Source organism: Heterodontus francisci, chromosome 2 (genome assembly GCF_036365525.1).
Source record: "Heterodontus francisci isolate sHetFra1 chromosome 2, sHetFra1.hap1, whole genome shotgun sequence".
Lineage (NCBI taxonomy): Eukaryota > Metazoa > Chordata > Chondrichthyes > Heterodontiformes > Heterodontidae > Heterodontus > Heterodontus francisci.
In genome coordinates, this window is record NC_090372.1 from 119,527,479 (window position 1) to 119,543,060 (window position 15,582).

Below are 15,582 nucleotides of genomic sequence, written 5' to 3' on the forward strand. Positions count from 1 at the left end.
TATTGGTTAGGACACCCTTCACTCATCTTGGACCCTCAGCTTTAACTGACATTCATCCCAAAGCTTACGCAAATCACGGCTCTAATGCCTGTTTCAGACCCCTGTCTGAAATTGTTTCATGACTGATCGCAGTATACACCCTCCATACTGAGGCTCATAATGCAAAACCAATGTTCTTTAGAGTGACCACTGAAGGCTGCCTCAAAAGGTTAAGTGAAAAATGTTATATAGAGTAAGGGGTGCAGGAACTCCACATTACAACTGATGCTGCTGTTTTTGGTTTTATAAAGCAATTGCTAAATGGTTGGGAGAACTTTATATTATGATCAGAATTGGGAGACTGCCATGAATTGCTAAGAGTCTCCTGTAACATTCTGGCAGGTACATACTCCAGTGATAGACTGCGATCCAAACTCACCCTCCAGCATTCAGTTTTGTTCCATTATCACTATACCAGTTGGTGTACAATGTAAATAAGTTGTGAAGCTGGCCTGCTAACCCCACATGCAGTCATTTTCTCTGAAACTCACTGGCATGTGGCATGTTGCCTCGGTTTGGGCTTGCAAATGGGACTTACTGCCTTGGGCATTAATCATAGGGAGGAAATTCCAGTGGAGGGAAAGTTATTCAGGCTCCCCGCCCAACTTTTCCTTTCTGCGCTCCACCCCACCAAGGTATCAAAGACAAAAGTCATAATCAGTATGTGAAGTGCTTCATCATTTCCTTTGTGGCTACGAAAGAAACCTATTCCGTGGAAAAAGATAAAAGGGACTATTCTGTGGCTGGAGTGATTAAGGGTTTAATTGTGAGCACTACTATAAAATCATGAATAATAGAGTGCTGTGTGTGTAATTTTTTTTTAAACGGTGGTCACTTTGTGAATAACTGAAGCCTGTACTGACTGCATGTTACTAACATTAAGCTTCTGCTCTGATTTTTTTTTTTCTAGGAGCCTCAGCTGTCAGAGGATAACACTCCATAAAAATTTATTTTTCTCCTACGTGTTTAATTCAGTCTTTACACTTATCCAGCTTATGGTGGTGGCCAATGACAAGGAAGTAGTTTCCCAAAATCCTGTAAGTATTGATAAGATCTGAGAGTGTTGCACGGGAACCAAAAAAACAATGTGGCCTATGCTTCAACTTAGTGTTTAACTTGGAATGGTTCATGTAGAGATTGAACAACCTGATGAAAGGTAATCAACTCCTTTGTGGTAACTAATTGTTTTATAACCCCGCAACATGCTGGTTCCTGAATGAGAGAGTTTTGTTTAACACTACAAATTACACTGGTATAAATCCAACTTTTTACAAATCTTTAATGTAAATATTAACAATTAAATGATACTGATGCAAATATTATATTAAAAAGTTACCCTCCTCATGTAATTCAACTAGTGACCTGAGAAAATAGAAACACCCCTCAGCACAACACCATGTTTTATACCATGCCATAAGATTCTTTTTATAATGTTTTTGGATGATCTACTTTGCTAGCCATTTTGTTAACACATTGAAGTCTAAGTGGAGTGTCCTAAATTTTCCAAAAAATGTTTGGAAATCTTTTTTTGTTTGTTTGTTTAGAGTGGAGAAAAAATCCAGAAGGCTCTGTCATATTGACCACTCACAAGTGTTGATATACTTCAGCCTAATTAGTGCCACTGTGCTGTGCTGTTGTATACAAATGGGTTAAAGTTACTCCTACTTATAACTGCAGCAATAAAAGAAAGAAAAAGTTGCATTTGTATAGCACATTTCATCACCACAGAATATCCCCAAGCACTTTACAGCCAATGGGACTTTTTGACATGTAGTAATGTAGGTAATGCAGCAGCCTATTTGTGCACAGTAAGATTCCACAACAGCAATGAAATAAATTACCAGATCATCTGTTTTGGGTGTTAGTTGAGGGATAAATGTTGGCCAGGATGCAGTGCATTGCAGGTCACAGCACAGGTGGGATATAGGATAAAACCCCTTGCCTTCAAAATAGATGCCACCTTCTGCAATCACAGTGACCAACAGATCAAATTCAAGCCCCAAGGACAGTTGGTCGTTCACTTGCACTACCTCAGTTGGTTGAGTTTTATCAGGTTCATATGATTATCAGAATCTGTACACAAAGTCAGTATGGAACCATCCAACTCTCCTGCTAAGAGGCAGATGTCTCAAACTCTGAGATAGACCAACCTGACCACAGGAGGATTTGTGAAATTCATTATTCCAAGGAAGCAGTATAAAGTCCTGATCGAAACAGTCTGGTTGGAAGTCCTGAAGGGAAGAAGCTGTGCTCTGTATAATTTATGGTTGTTACTGCTTATTTATTTATAGGTAGTCTCAGAAACATCTTCTGCTTTTAACCTTAAGATTTCTACTAACTTTTACCAATTACAATTAAATGTAATAATCTGGGCAGGATATTATCCTGCCCTTGGTGATGGTAATGGAGGTGAGGCAGGCACACAAAATGGCAAGGGGTGGCATCAGGCAGGGTGCCCGACATTGTCCTAGCCCCCTGCCATTTTGTCTGGGGCAGGGAAGGCCGAGGACAGGTCAGGTGAGGTTCTTAAGTGGCCAATTAATGGCCACTAAAGGGCAGCCTCCCACTTCTGCTCCCATTTTATTGACGTCAGAGGGGCACACTGCTGTATGGAGGCATTGTCAGGTGAGACCTGGCGGTCTCCTAGTGGGCTCGGGGGGCCCTTGGAGGGTCACCCCCCCCCCCCCACCCCCAGCAGTGATAGCTGCCCCCGCATCAATATACCCCTCACTGGGATCTGCCTGACTAGCCCCAGAAACCCTGACCAGACTTAGCTGCAAACAGGGGTCTCCAACATCTTGTTCACTGTTGGTCTACTGCAATACCAGCAGTGGCCACTGCACTCTGATTGGCTGGTAGCTCTGGAGGCCATACGACTGAATGGAAGTTCTGGAGGCGGGAGCTCGTCCCTCAAAGGGATGGCGGACAGTTAATTGGCTGCCCGCCATGACATTCCAACGGGTGTCCAACAGAGGGCCGAGGTCGTGTCTCCTGGCCGGTTCATCTTTGTATATAAGCATTGGACTTCCTCCACCTGTTTTATTACTTTCTATTCATCCTTACTTACATGGAAAATGGAGAAAAAGTTCCTCTCTTTTGTGCAATGATAGATGTTTCTACAAAGGGAGGGGTAAATTTTGACTTTGTGCGATACTGTGAAATGGGTATCATGAGTTGGTAGTCTGATTTACAGCACCAAAAATAAACATCAGGAGAGATGTAAAATAGGCTGCTGACTTGCTATTACCTGTTTTAGAACATCACGCACTGTCAAAATCTACTCTGAAGTGTTTATTATTTCGGTGCAAATAACGAACAATGAAAATCTCCCATTATTTAAAATTACATTATCTCCAGGATATCTACCCCTGGGATAGCCATTTTTAAAATTATTTCTCCTCACACCCTATTGAACAGTTTGGATTTACGTTGTTACTGAATCATTACTATTTATCAATAAAATAATTCTTATAAAATCCTAACTAAAATGATATAGTTCCAAAATAATTACTACTACTCTATTTACTCTTCTTCTCTAATCCCTCTCTCAGATTTTATTTCCTGTTTTTTATAGCTTCTCATCTGGTTCATATTTACTGTTCTGTTTTTCTCCAGTCCCAGAATTTCTTTTCTGAGCATTGACACGATGGGCCAAATGGCCTCCTCCTGTGCCATTATGACTGTGTGACTCCAAATCAGTTATCTAAATTCTGTCTTTGATTCAATTTCTTTTTTTCAGGCAACTATTGATTTCTTTCAGTGCATTATTATTTTGTAAACCAATTAACACATTTGAGTGGAATTAAATAGGTTAAAATAGTAAAGACAGGAATTTAAATTGAACGCCCTAAATAGTTTACTAGAAATAGCACCAGAGGCAATGAAAGTGCCTGAAGTGAATTAGTCAAATGTATTATATCATTAGTGCATAATTTGTTTTGGCTATCTCTGTTAATCCTAGAATAGTAAAATAGATGGCAAGGTCTCCTGGAATTTCCTGAAAACATGCAACATAGCAATGGTGCATCTATGCCACGTGCCATTATTCTAGCGGAGAAGTTCCCTGATATTACAGCATAAGTGCTGGTTATTATTTCAAGCCTAATTTTCTGAGCCATTTGTGCCACTCTGCCGAGATGGTTGCCGAAACAGGTAAACATTCATTATTATAGCCCATACCATGTAAAAAAAAAGCAGCAGTGACAAATTTTTTTGATATGTGCTAATTTTCTGCCTGCTTGCAGTCATGCTGATTAAGAACAGTGCCTACACCTCAGCCATTGAGATTGCAACAGATAAGCGTGTAACTGATTTTAAAAAAAATTTATTCTTTCATGGGATGTGTTGCTGGCAATGCCAGCATTTATTTCCCATACCCAATTGCCGTTGAGAAGGTGGTGGTGAGCCACCTTCTTGAACTGCGACAGTCCATCTGTTGCAAGTACACCCATAGCACTGTTAGGAAGGGAGTTCCAGGATTTTGACCCAGTGACAATGAAGGAACAGCGATATAGTTCCAAGTCAGGATAGTGCATGACTTGGAGGGGAACTTGAGGTGTTTGGTGTTCACATGTGTCTGCTACCTTTGTCCTTTTAGGTGGTAGAGGTTATGGCTTTGGAAGATGCTGTTGAAGGAGCCTTGGTGAGTTGCTGCAGTGCATCTTATGTATGGTACACATTGCTCCCACTATACACCAGTGGTGGAAGGAATGAATGTTGAAGGTGGTGGATGGGGTGCCAATCAAGCGGGCTGCTTTGTCCTGGATGGTGTCGAGCTTCTTGAGTGTTGTTGGAGTTGCACCCATCCAGGCAAGTGGAGAGTATTCCATCACACTCCTGACTTGTGCCTTGTAGATGGTGGACAGGCTTTCGGTGAGGTGAGTTCCTTGCCACAGAATTCCTGGCCTCTGACCTGCTTTTGTCGCCACGGTATTTATATGGCAGGTCCAGTTAAAGTTTCTGATCAATGGTAACTCCCAGGATGTTGATGGGGGGGATTCAGTGATGGTAATGCCATTGAACATCAAGGGGAGGTGGTTAGATTTTCTCTTGTTGGAGATGGTCACTGCCTGGCACTTGTGTGGCGCAAATATTACTTGCCACTTATCAGCTTATCGCTTATCTGTTTCGGGCATGAAATCAAACAAGGAACCATCTCTCTGTGCTGCAATTTCACAGGCAGCTATGGCTAATGTTCTCTCACCTTGCCTGCTGGCAATTAGTGATTCACATCAGCAGAACTGGATTGTCTCAGGCTCTGTTACTTCTTGTTAATCTTTGCTTTCTACTGTTGTGATGTTTTTATAAAGGCTTTAGCAAAGAATTTAACTTCCTACTGGGGATTAAATTCAGCTAATAAGCTCAGTTATCTTTTCTTTGGAGGAAAAAAACCTAGGAGCTGTACAGTGCGGTCACAAATTATGTACAAATAAAACTCAAACACCCTTATGCACACAATAATACACAAGGTTCAAGCATTTTGTGAAATTTATCCTAGTAAAATATAAGTAGCAATCTCTGGATTGCTCCCTGTGCCACATGCTAGTGAGTGTAGGAGTAGGAGAATAGAGCAGATGAATGCGTGGCTGAAGACATGGTGCAGGAGGGAGGGCTTTAATTTCCTGGATCACTGGGTCTGTTTCTGGCAAAGGTGGGACCTGAACCGAAACGGGACCAACATCCTTGCTGGGAGGTTTGCTAATGCTGTTGGGGGGGATTTAAACTAACTTGGCAGGGGGATGGGATACAGAGTGGAGGTACAGTAGGGGGTGGTGCACAGCCAAATATAGAAGAGAAATTAAGTCAGTCTGGAAGGCAGAGCAAATATAGACCTGTTAAGGCACGTGTGAATAATGCATGGTTGGATTGCATCTATTTTAACTCAAGGAAGCTTACTAGCAAAGCAGATGAATTGAGGGAAAAAAACAAGAAATGCTGGAAATACTCAGTAGGTCTGGCAGCATCTGTGGAGAGAGAAGCAGGGTTAACGTTTCAGGTCAGTGACCCTTCTTCAGAACTGGCAAATATTAGAAATGTAAAAGATTATTACCAAGTAAAGTAGGGGTGGGGCAAGAGATAACAAAGAGGAAGGTGTAGATAGGATAAGGTCACAGAATAGCTGACCAGAAGGTCGTGGAGCAAAGGCAAACAATATGTTAATGGTGTGTTGAAAGACAAAGCATTAGTACTGATAGGGAGTTAACGGACTGAAAATTGAACAGCCGCAAATACAAACATGAAAAAAAACAGTGGGTAAGCAAACTGAACAAAGATGAAATAAATTAAAATAAACACACAAAAAATATATATTAAAAAAAAGAGGAAAAAGAAAAATATAACTAAAAATAAAAGTAAAATGGGGGGCCTGTCATGCTCTGAAATTATTGAACTCAATGTTCAGTCCGGCAGGCTGTAGTGTGCCTAATCGGTAAATGAGATGCTGTTCCTTGAGCTTGCTTTGATGTTCACTGGAACACTGCAGCAAGCCCAAGACAGAGATGTGAGCAGGGGAGAGTGTTGAAATGGAAAGCAGCTGGAAGCTCGGGGTCCTGCTTGCAGACTGAGCGGAGGTGTTCCGCAAAGCGGTCACCCAGTCTGCGTTTGGTCTCCCCAATGTCGAGGGGACCACATTGTGAGCAGCGAATACAGCATACTAAATTGAAAGAAGTATAAGTAAATCGCTGCTTCACCTGAAAGGAATGTTTGGGGCCTGGGATAGTGAGGAGAGAGGAGGTAATTGAGGGTGTTGATTAACACATGGGAATATATTGTTATCATAGAGACATGGTTGAGGGAAGGGCAGGACTGGCAGCTCAATATTCCAGGATATAGAATCTTCAGGCATGACGGGGTGGGGGGAGGGTGTAAAAGAGGAGGTGGCATTGCACTATTCATCAAGGGCGGCACAGTGGCGCAGTGGTTAGCACCGCAGCCTCACAGCTCCAGGGACCCGGGTTTAATTCTGGGTCCTGCCTGTGTGAAGTTTGCAAGTTCTCCCTGTGACCATGTGGGTTTTCGCTGGGTGCTCCGGTTTCCTCCCACTGCCAAAGACTTGCAGGTGATAGGTAAATTGGCCATTGTAAATTGCCCCTGGTGTAGGTAGGTGGTAGGGAATATGGGATTACTGTAGGGTTAGTATAAATGGGTGGTTCTTGGTCGGCACAGACTCGGTGGGCTGAAGGGCCTGTTTCAGTGCTGTATCTCTAAATAAATAAAAAAAGAAATAAAATAAATTACTGCAGTAAGGAGGGATGATATCTTAGAAGGTTCATCAAATGAGGCCATATGGGTAGAACTTAAAAACAAAAAGGGGGCAATCACTTGGCTGGGAGTGTACTACAAGCCTCCAAATAGTCAGGGAGAGAAAGAGGAGCAGATGTGTAGGCAAATCGCAGAGAGGTGTAAATATAATAGGGTAATAAGAGAAGGGGATTTCAACTTCCCCAATATTAACTAGGATAGTCTTAGTGCAAAAGGGGGCGGAATTCTTAAAATGTATCCAGGAGAGCTTTTTCAGCCAGCACGTAGAAATTCCTACAAGAGAAAGGGCCGTACTGGACCTATTCCTTGGGAATGAAGCTGGACAAGTGGTATAAGTGTCAATGGGGGAGTATGGGCAAGGGAGGAGATAGCAGGGGCTCTGACACAAATTTTCAAATCCTCTCTGACCACAGGAGAGGTGCCAGAGGACTGGAGGCCAGTGAATGTGGTACCATTATTTAAGAAAGGTAGCAGGGATAAACCAAGTAATTACAGGCCGTAGAGTCTGTAGTCAATGGTAGGGAAGCTATTGGAAAAAATTCTGAGGGACAGGATTAATCTCCACTTGGAGAGACAGGGATTAATCAGGGATAGTCAGCATGGTTTTGTCGGGGGAGATATTGACTAACAAATTTGATTGAATTTTTCGAGGAGGTGATTAGATGTGTAGATGAGGGGAAAGTAGTTGATGTAGTCTACTTCAGTAAGGTTTTTGATAAGGTCCTGCATGGGAAATTTGTTAAGAAGGCAGGAGCCCATGGGATCTATGGCAATTTGGCAAATTGGATCCAAAATTGGCTTAGTGGCAGGAGGCAGAGGGTGATGGTCGAGGGTTATTTTTGTGATTGGAAGCCTGTGACCAGTGGTGTACCGCAGGGATCGGTGCTGGGACCCTTGCTGTTTGTGGTGTACATTAATGATTTAGACATGAACATTGGAGGTATGATCAGTAAGTTTTCAGATGACATGAAAATTGGTGGTGTCGTAAATAGTGAGGAGGAAAGCCTTAGGTTACGGGACACTATAGATGGCCTGGTAAGATGGACAGAGCAGAGGCAAATGAAATTTAATTCTGAGAAATGTGAGGTGATGCATTTTTGGAGGACTAACAAGGCAAGGGAATATACAATGGGTGGTAGGACCCTAGGAAGTATGGAGGGTCAGAGGGACCTTGGTGTACTTGTCCATAGATCACTGAAGGCAGCAGCACAGGTAGACAAGGTGGTTAGGAAGGCATATGGGAGATTTGCCTTTATTAGCCGAGGCACAGAATATAAAAGCAGGGAGGTTCTGATGGAGCTGTATAAAACGCTAATTAGGCCACAGCTGGAGTACTGTGTACAGTTCTGGTCACCACAGTATAGGAAGGATGTGATTGCACTGGAGAGAGTGCAGAGGAGATTCACCAGGATGTTGTCTGGGCTGGAGCATTTCAGCTATGAAGAGAGACTGGATAGACTAGGGTTATTTTCCTTAGAGCAGAGAAGGCTGAGGGGAGACCTGATTGAGGTATACAAAATTATGAGGGACATAGATAGGGTAGGTAGGAAGAAACTTTTTTCCTTGCCGAGGGGTCAATAACCAGAGGACATAGATTTAAAGTAAAGGGCAGGAGGTTTAGAGGGGATTTGAGGAAAAGATTTTTCACCCAGAGGGTAGTTGGAATCTGGAACACACTGACTGAATGGGTGGTAGAGGCAGGAACCCTCACAACATTTAAGAAGTATCTAGATGAGCACTTGAAATGCCATAGCATACAAGGCTAGAGGCCAAGTGATGGAAAATGGGATTAGAATAGATAGGTGCTTAATGGCCGGCACAGACACGATGGCCAAAGGGCCTGTTTCTGTGCAGTATAACGCTATGACTCTAATCTTTTTTGATATGCAACACTTTAACATTGAGGATGCACAGATCACTCTGGAATAAATAGAAATGGATCTTTCCCACAGACAGAACCTGAATCAGACTAATAGGGGTGAAAATTGGTCCGTGTTTTGAACATTTTCCAGGTCAAAATCGAGCACTATGAGGCAGAATTTTGCGGCACATCATCTTGCACTGGAAGCGTACCCAATGGCACATTGGTTGGGTCATTCGATGGGCATCCCTGACGGCTGCCTGATACAAATGAAGGCATTATTTAAATATGTTATAAGAGTCCTGCGCCTGAATCAGGGATTTTTTGTTAAGTTGATGTCCATGAACACTGGAAATGTCACGTCCTTGAGCTGCCCAACAAATCATGGCAGGAATAATTAATAAGCAGTTTTCACGTGCATTATTTAAAGGCGTTCTCATCTCCATCAAGGTTAGTCATTTTAGATTTCTCAGATGCTTTTTAGCCATGTTTATTGCTGTTTTACTAAATGTTTGTCTGTTTGAAAGAGGGTGCTTACCTGTGCCACCCGTTGCAGTGAGAATTGGAGCCCAACACTACGGCATGCACTATGGCAGTAAAGATCACTGCGACTCTAAATTTTTATGCCTCTGACTCTTTCCAAATGCTTCTGGTTACATCAATTAGTTTTGTTGTGAACATGACCATCCAGCAGGTCACCAATGCACTGTTTGCTCATGACCTGTCAGGAATTCGAACATGGATGTAGAGCACCAATTCAATGAGAGCCATGCAGCATCAAGTTTTTTTGATTGGGAAAAATATTGGCATCCTGAAACAACAGTCTGCTATCCAAAAGTCTCGGTAAGAGTTCTTCAGTGCAGCCTAGGGCAAGTGTTAATATTCACAATCATTTGCTGCATGCTTCACAATCACAATATATAAAGAAGACAGGCATAGGAGTGTTCAGAGCAGGAAGAGGTAGAGGAGGAATTTGAAGAAGGGGATGAGATACCAGAGAGTGCAAAGGAAGAGGATGGCACAGCAGTGCTATAAGCTGCCAGAACTGTAAGGCACAAATTATTGAGAGGAGATTCTCCTGAACCATCCCTCCCCTGCCCAGAACATAATCAAACCCTCCTCTCATTTAATCCAGTCCGGACACCTACCAAATCAAGCCCTGTTACATCACTAAAGTTATGTAAAACAGCAACTGAACCTCTGTAGAAAGCACTTGAGATGACCAAGGTGGGCAAACTCAAAGGAGCTCTGGCTGGGGAAAACCGGGAGAGAGTGGGATCGTGTAGGAATCCCGACCCGAAGTCAATTTCCAGGACGTTCCCACCTGCATGCTCCCGAACCGCCTCTACCAGACCGGGAAACTTCTGCCCGGTATCTTTAAGTGTAAGATTGAGTGGCAATTCTTCTGCTCTTGAGGGCTCTTTTGAGCTTCTGGACCTGAATTGGGACTCAGGGACAGAATATACAGAATTTCCAACCAGATTTGGCTGGACCACACAAAGCGCTCCCGGAATGCAAACATAACCCCCGGCTTCTTTTCTCTACTGCAAACCTTCTTCTTAAACCCCTCACCCCTGTCCCCTCCACCCTCACCTCCAATAATAAGTGTGAGGAGTTCATGGACTTCTTTGTCACTAAGATTGAGATCATCTGATATGCCACCTCTGCCGTGTCCCTCCCTTCCACTAACCCACCGGACCAAACCTCCCCCTGAACTAGCATCTTTCTCTAGTTTTTCTCCAGTCCCCCTTCATGCCTTCTCTGAGATCATCTTGTCTATGAGACCCACCTCCTGCTCCCTCAAACCAATTGCCACTAAACTGCTGACCAACCAACTTCCCCTCCTAGTCCCCAAGTTAGTCGATTTTATTAACAGTTCTCATTCTTCAGGTGTTGTCCCTCTCTCCATTAAATCTGCGTCATCACACCTCTCCTCAAAAAAAAAAACCCTTGACCCCACTGTATCTGCAAACTACCGTCCCATTTCCAACCGCCCTTTCCTCTCCAAAGTTTTTGAATATGTTACCGCTGGCCAAATCCATGCCCATATTTCCTGGCACTTGATGGTTGAATCCCTCCAATCAGGTTTCCACACCTGCCACAGTACCCAAAAAGCTCTTGGCAAAGTTACAAATCTCGTCTTATGTAGCTGTGACAAAGGTAAACTTTCATTCCTCTCAATCTGTCTTCAGCCTTTGACACAGTTGACCACACCATTCTCCTCCAACGCCTCTCCACTGTCATCCAGCTGGGAAGGTCTGCTCTCACCTGGTTCATTCTTCTATCCAATCACAGCCAAAGTATCACTTGCAATGCCTTCTCCTCTTGTCCCGCTGGCCCTCGGTGACATCATCTGAAAGCAAAGCGTTAGTTTTCACATGTATACTGACAACACCCAGCTCCCCCTCACCACCACCTCTCTTCACTCCTCCACTGTTGTTATATTATCAGACTGCTTATCCAACATCCAGCACTGGATGAGCAGAAATTTCCCCCAATTAAATATTGGGAAGACTGAAGCCATTGTTTTCGGTTCCCACTCCAAACTCCATTCTCTAGCTACTGACTTCATTTTTTTCCCAAAAATATACTTTATTGATAAAATTTGTCAAAAAAAAGTGCATTACAAAACAATTCATAGTGGACATTTCAGAAAGTGCGAAGATCAGTTTCTTGCAATACCGAATGTGAGGTGCCTCACAACTCTTGCCACTCCATTTTATTTACAATGTGCATTTGCATTACAGAGCAAAAAGATTCTCTGGTGCATACAGCCCAAAGGGTTTTACTCGGATTCCAGCACCTCTGTATACTATGGTGGGAGGACCTTACAGAGTGGCCTTTCCCCATTGAGCCTTTGCAATGGCTGCCCCAAGCTTTAGTGCATCCAGCATGTAGTCCTGGACAATGGAATGTGCCAGTCTGCAACACCTGGTCGTGGACAACACTTTGTATTGGAAGACCAACAAGTTTCGGGCAGACCAAAGAGCGTTCTTTCACCGAGTTGATGGTCCTCCAGCAACAGTTGATGTTTATCTCAGTATACATCCCTGGGAACAGTCTGCAGTGCACAGAGTCCTGCTTTACAGAGTTGCTCGGGATGAACCTCGACAAAAAACACTGCATCTCTTTCCAGACCTGCTTTCCAAAGGCACATTCTGGAATGAGGTAGAGGGCAACATGTGGAGGTGGTGAGACTCAGGCATGCAGGAAGGATCTGGCGTGGAGGGCCATTCTCACTGCCAGCCAAGTTGCTGACCTTATCCCTCACCCTGGCAACAGTCTGTGATTAAATCAGCCTGTTTGCAACCTTGGTGTCATATGTTGGGGTCAAATGAGCTTTCGACCTCATATTTGTGCCATCAATAAGACTGCCTATTTCTACCTCCATAACATCGCCAGACTTCACCCTATCTCAGCTCATCTGCTGCTGAAACCCTCATTCATGCCTTCGTTACCTCTAGACTTGACTATTCCAACACACACCTGGAATGTTCTACCCTCTGCAAACTTGAGGTCATCCAAACCTCTGCTGTCCATGTCTTAACTTGCAGCAAGTCCCATTCACCTATTGCCCCTGTGCTCATTGGTCTATATTGGTTCCTGATCCAGCAAAGCCTTGATTTTAAAATTTTCATTCTTGTTTTCAATTCCCTCCATGTCTTTGCCCTCCCTATCTCTGTAATCTCCTTCAGCTCCACTACTCTCTGAGATACCTGCACTCCTCTAATTCTGGCCTCTTGTATATCCCTGGTTTAAATGCTCCACCATCGGTGGGCGTGCTTTCAGTTGCCTAGGCCCTAACTTCTGGAATTCTCTCCCTACACTTCTCTGTCTCTCTACCTCACTTTCCTCCTTTAAGACATTCCTTAGAGCCTTCATCTTTGACCAAGCTTTTGGTCACCTGACTTAATATATCCATATGTGGCTCAGTGTCATATTTTGTTTTATAATGTTCCTGTGAAGTGCCTTGAGACATTTTATTATGTTAAAGGTGCTATATAAATATAGGTTGTTGTTGTTCTTGCGTGTGAGCTCGTCCTGCAAGAAAGAAGGAAGTGTGTCAGTTTTAGAGTAATGAGAAGTTTTAAGGGTGCTTTGTGAGGGTAGAATAGCATTGCTGCTGTGTGAAAGATGGCAGAGGTGTGCAGAGGTGAAGGCAGTAATAGTGAATAGAGTAGCAGGTGCAGAGTGCTGCCGTTAACATCAGAAGGAGGTGGAAAAAAGTGTGCTGCAGTTCTTGGAGGAAGTCATGGGAAGCAGCAATGCATAGGTTGTTAATGTAGGGGCAGCAGGTAGTGCAGGGCTGAGCAGAGAGCACTGAGAGCTATGAGTTAGGAAACTCATAGGAAACACTGAGCAACTCTGCCACTGCTGCCCATTCAAACTGGGTAGCTTGCCTTGATATCATCCTGCCAATATCTGATGGATAGAAGATGTCCCTCCTCCTGCTGACCTCATCCACCAATATTTCCAATGTAGCATCAGAAAAATGGGGTCCCTGCAGCCTCTCCTGCACCTGTCATCTTCGACATCCTTTAGAGACACTTGCCTGCAGAAAAATGCACCTCACCTTTAAGAAGTGCAATCTGCCTTTAAATGGCTTCAGCAACACATGATATTGATGCTCCCCCATTAGGTGATCCTCCAGTGAACAGCATGAGTAGTGCTGGCAGCCTACCTATTTTATTTAAATTAATAGACCAATTTGGGGTCTTAGTTGCAGCCACATGATTGGGATCACACTCTGAGTACAATGCCCATTCTGTGCCCAAAAGTGGCCATAAATTAATTTCTACCCCCAAATTTATGCAGGAATTTGTAGTGAAAATAATTGAGAGTCCCTAACAGATTTATTGTCTTTCAGAGTACAAAGAACAACATTCTCTGAGCCAAAGGCACAGCAAAGCCAGATGTTTCAGCAAAATGACTGAAGCTCAAGCATTGAAATTGTGTTGCTTTGGATAATAAATAAACATTCATAAAACATCCGAGAGTCAAACTGGTGCATTTTTACCAGCCCTTCTCGTGCTCAAACTAAAACTAGTTTCAAAGAACATCATTTACAGCATGGCCAGTCTGTAAAAACTTGCTGTTTTTCTTTAAAAATTGAGATTTCAATAGACCTTACAGGTCAAATGAAAGGCGCAATGGTTTTGATGAAATGAAGCATAAGCAATTTCCAACATTCTGACTTATATATTTTTCTATAATCATAAAAAAAAATGAAGCAGCTTAATGAAAATAACAATCCAAAATAGCCTTTTTAAAACAAATTTAAAATCAAATGGTATATTAGCCTTTATTACAAAGGGATTTGAGTATAAAAGTAAAGAAGTCTACTTCAAATATATAGGGCCTTGGTGAGAACACACCTGGAGTACTATGTACAGATTTAGTCTCTGCATCTAAGGAAAGATATACTAGCCTTGGAGATAGTGAACCTTTGCTGCACTAGTCTGGTTCCTGGGATGAGGGGATTGTCCTATGAGGAGAGATCGAGTAGAATGGGACTATCTTCCTTGAAATTTGGAAGAATGAGAGGTGATCTCATTGAAAATGATAGAATTCTTAAAGCGCTTGATAGGGTGGATGCTAGAAAGATATTTCTAGTTTGGGAGTCTAGAACAGTCTCAGAATAAGGGGTTGGCCATTTAGGATTGAGCTGAGGAGAAATTTCTTCACTTGTGGTTAAGCTGTGGATCTTTGGAATTCTCTACCCCAGAGGCCTGTGGATTCTGGTCTTCGAAAATATTCTAGACAGGAATTGATAGAGTTTTAGATATTAAGGGAATTAAGGGCTATGGGGATAGTGAGGGAAGGTGGAAAGGAAGTAGATCAGCCTTGATCATATTGAATGGTGCAGCAGGCTCCAAGGGCCAAAAGGTCCACTCCTACTCCGATTTCTTCTGCTCTAATATTCTTATATTCTTAAATTAACTTGCCAATAAATTTCTTTCACTTCCAATGTAAACCTGTAGATTCAGGTTCTGCTTCAATATAATTCCGCATTTAAAAAAAAACAAGTCTGTACGGAGAAAAATCCAGCTGTCTGTTGTCAGTTCTATCTGAGTTCTAGTTCTGAGCACAGTGTTTGAAAACTGATTAAAAACCAACTCAAAAGCAAGCCAGTCCCATACACCCTTGAGTAACAAACCAAAAAGTTTTCACTGGGCATAGCTGCACTGCTTTTGCTTTGTCACCATCTTCATATCCAATCAGTTTTCCAGTAAATTTTCAGACACGTTGGCTGCTGGAGCATTGAGGTGTAAAACTTATCGCCAACATTTTGTTTGCGGTACTAAGCAATAGGGAGGGAGTAAATGATAGTTACAGATGTTCACAATAATATAAAAGATATTTGGGGCAAATTTGGTCTTGGGCAGGAGCACAATGCTGGTGATAGGGCATTTTCTTTTCCA

General features: G+C 42.9%; 1 protein-coding gene across 1 annotated transcript in view; it reads left to right on the top strand.

Moving 5' to 3' along the window:
* The window catches only part of calcr (calcitonin receptor), a 346,460-nt gene that overhangs the window by 228,340 nt on the left and 102,538 nt on the right, over positions 1–15,582 (top strand). Inside the window, exon 7 of the mRNA XM_068051371.1 lies at positions 950–1,076. Coding sequence (XP_067907472.1) covers positions 950–1,076 — 127 coding nt within the window. The remainder of the gene's footprint in view (positions 1–949; positions 1,077–15,582) is intronic.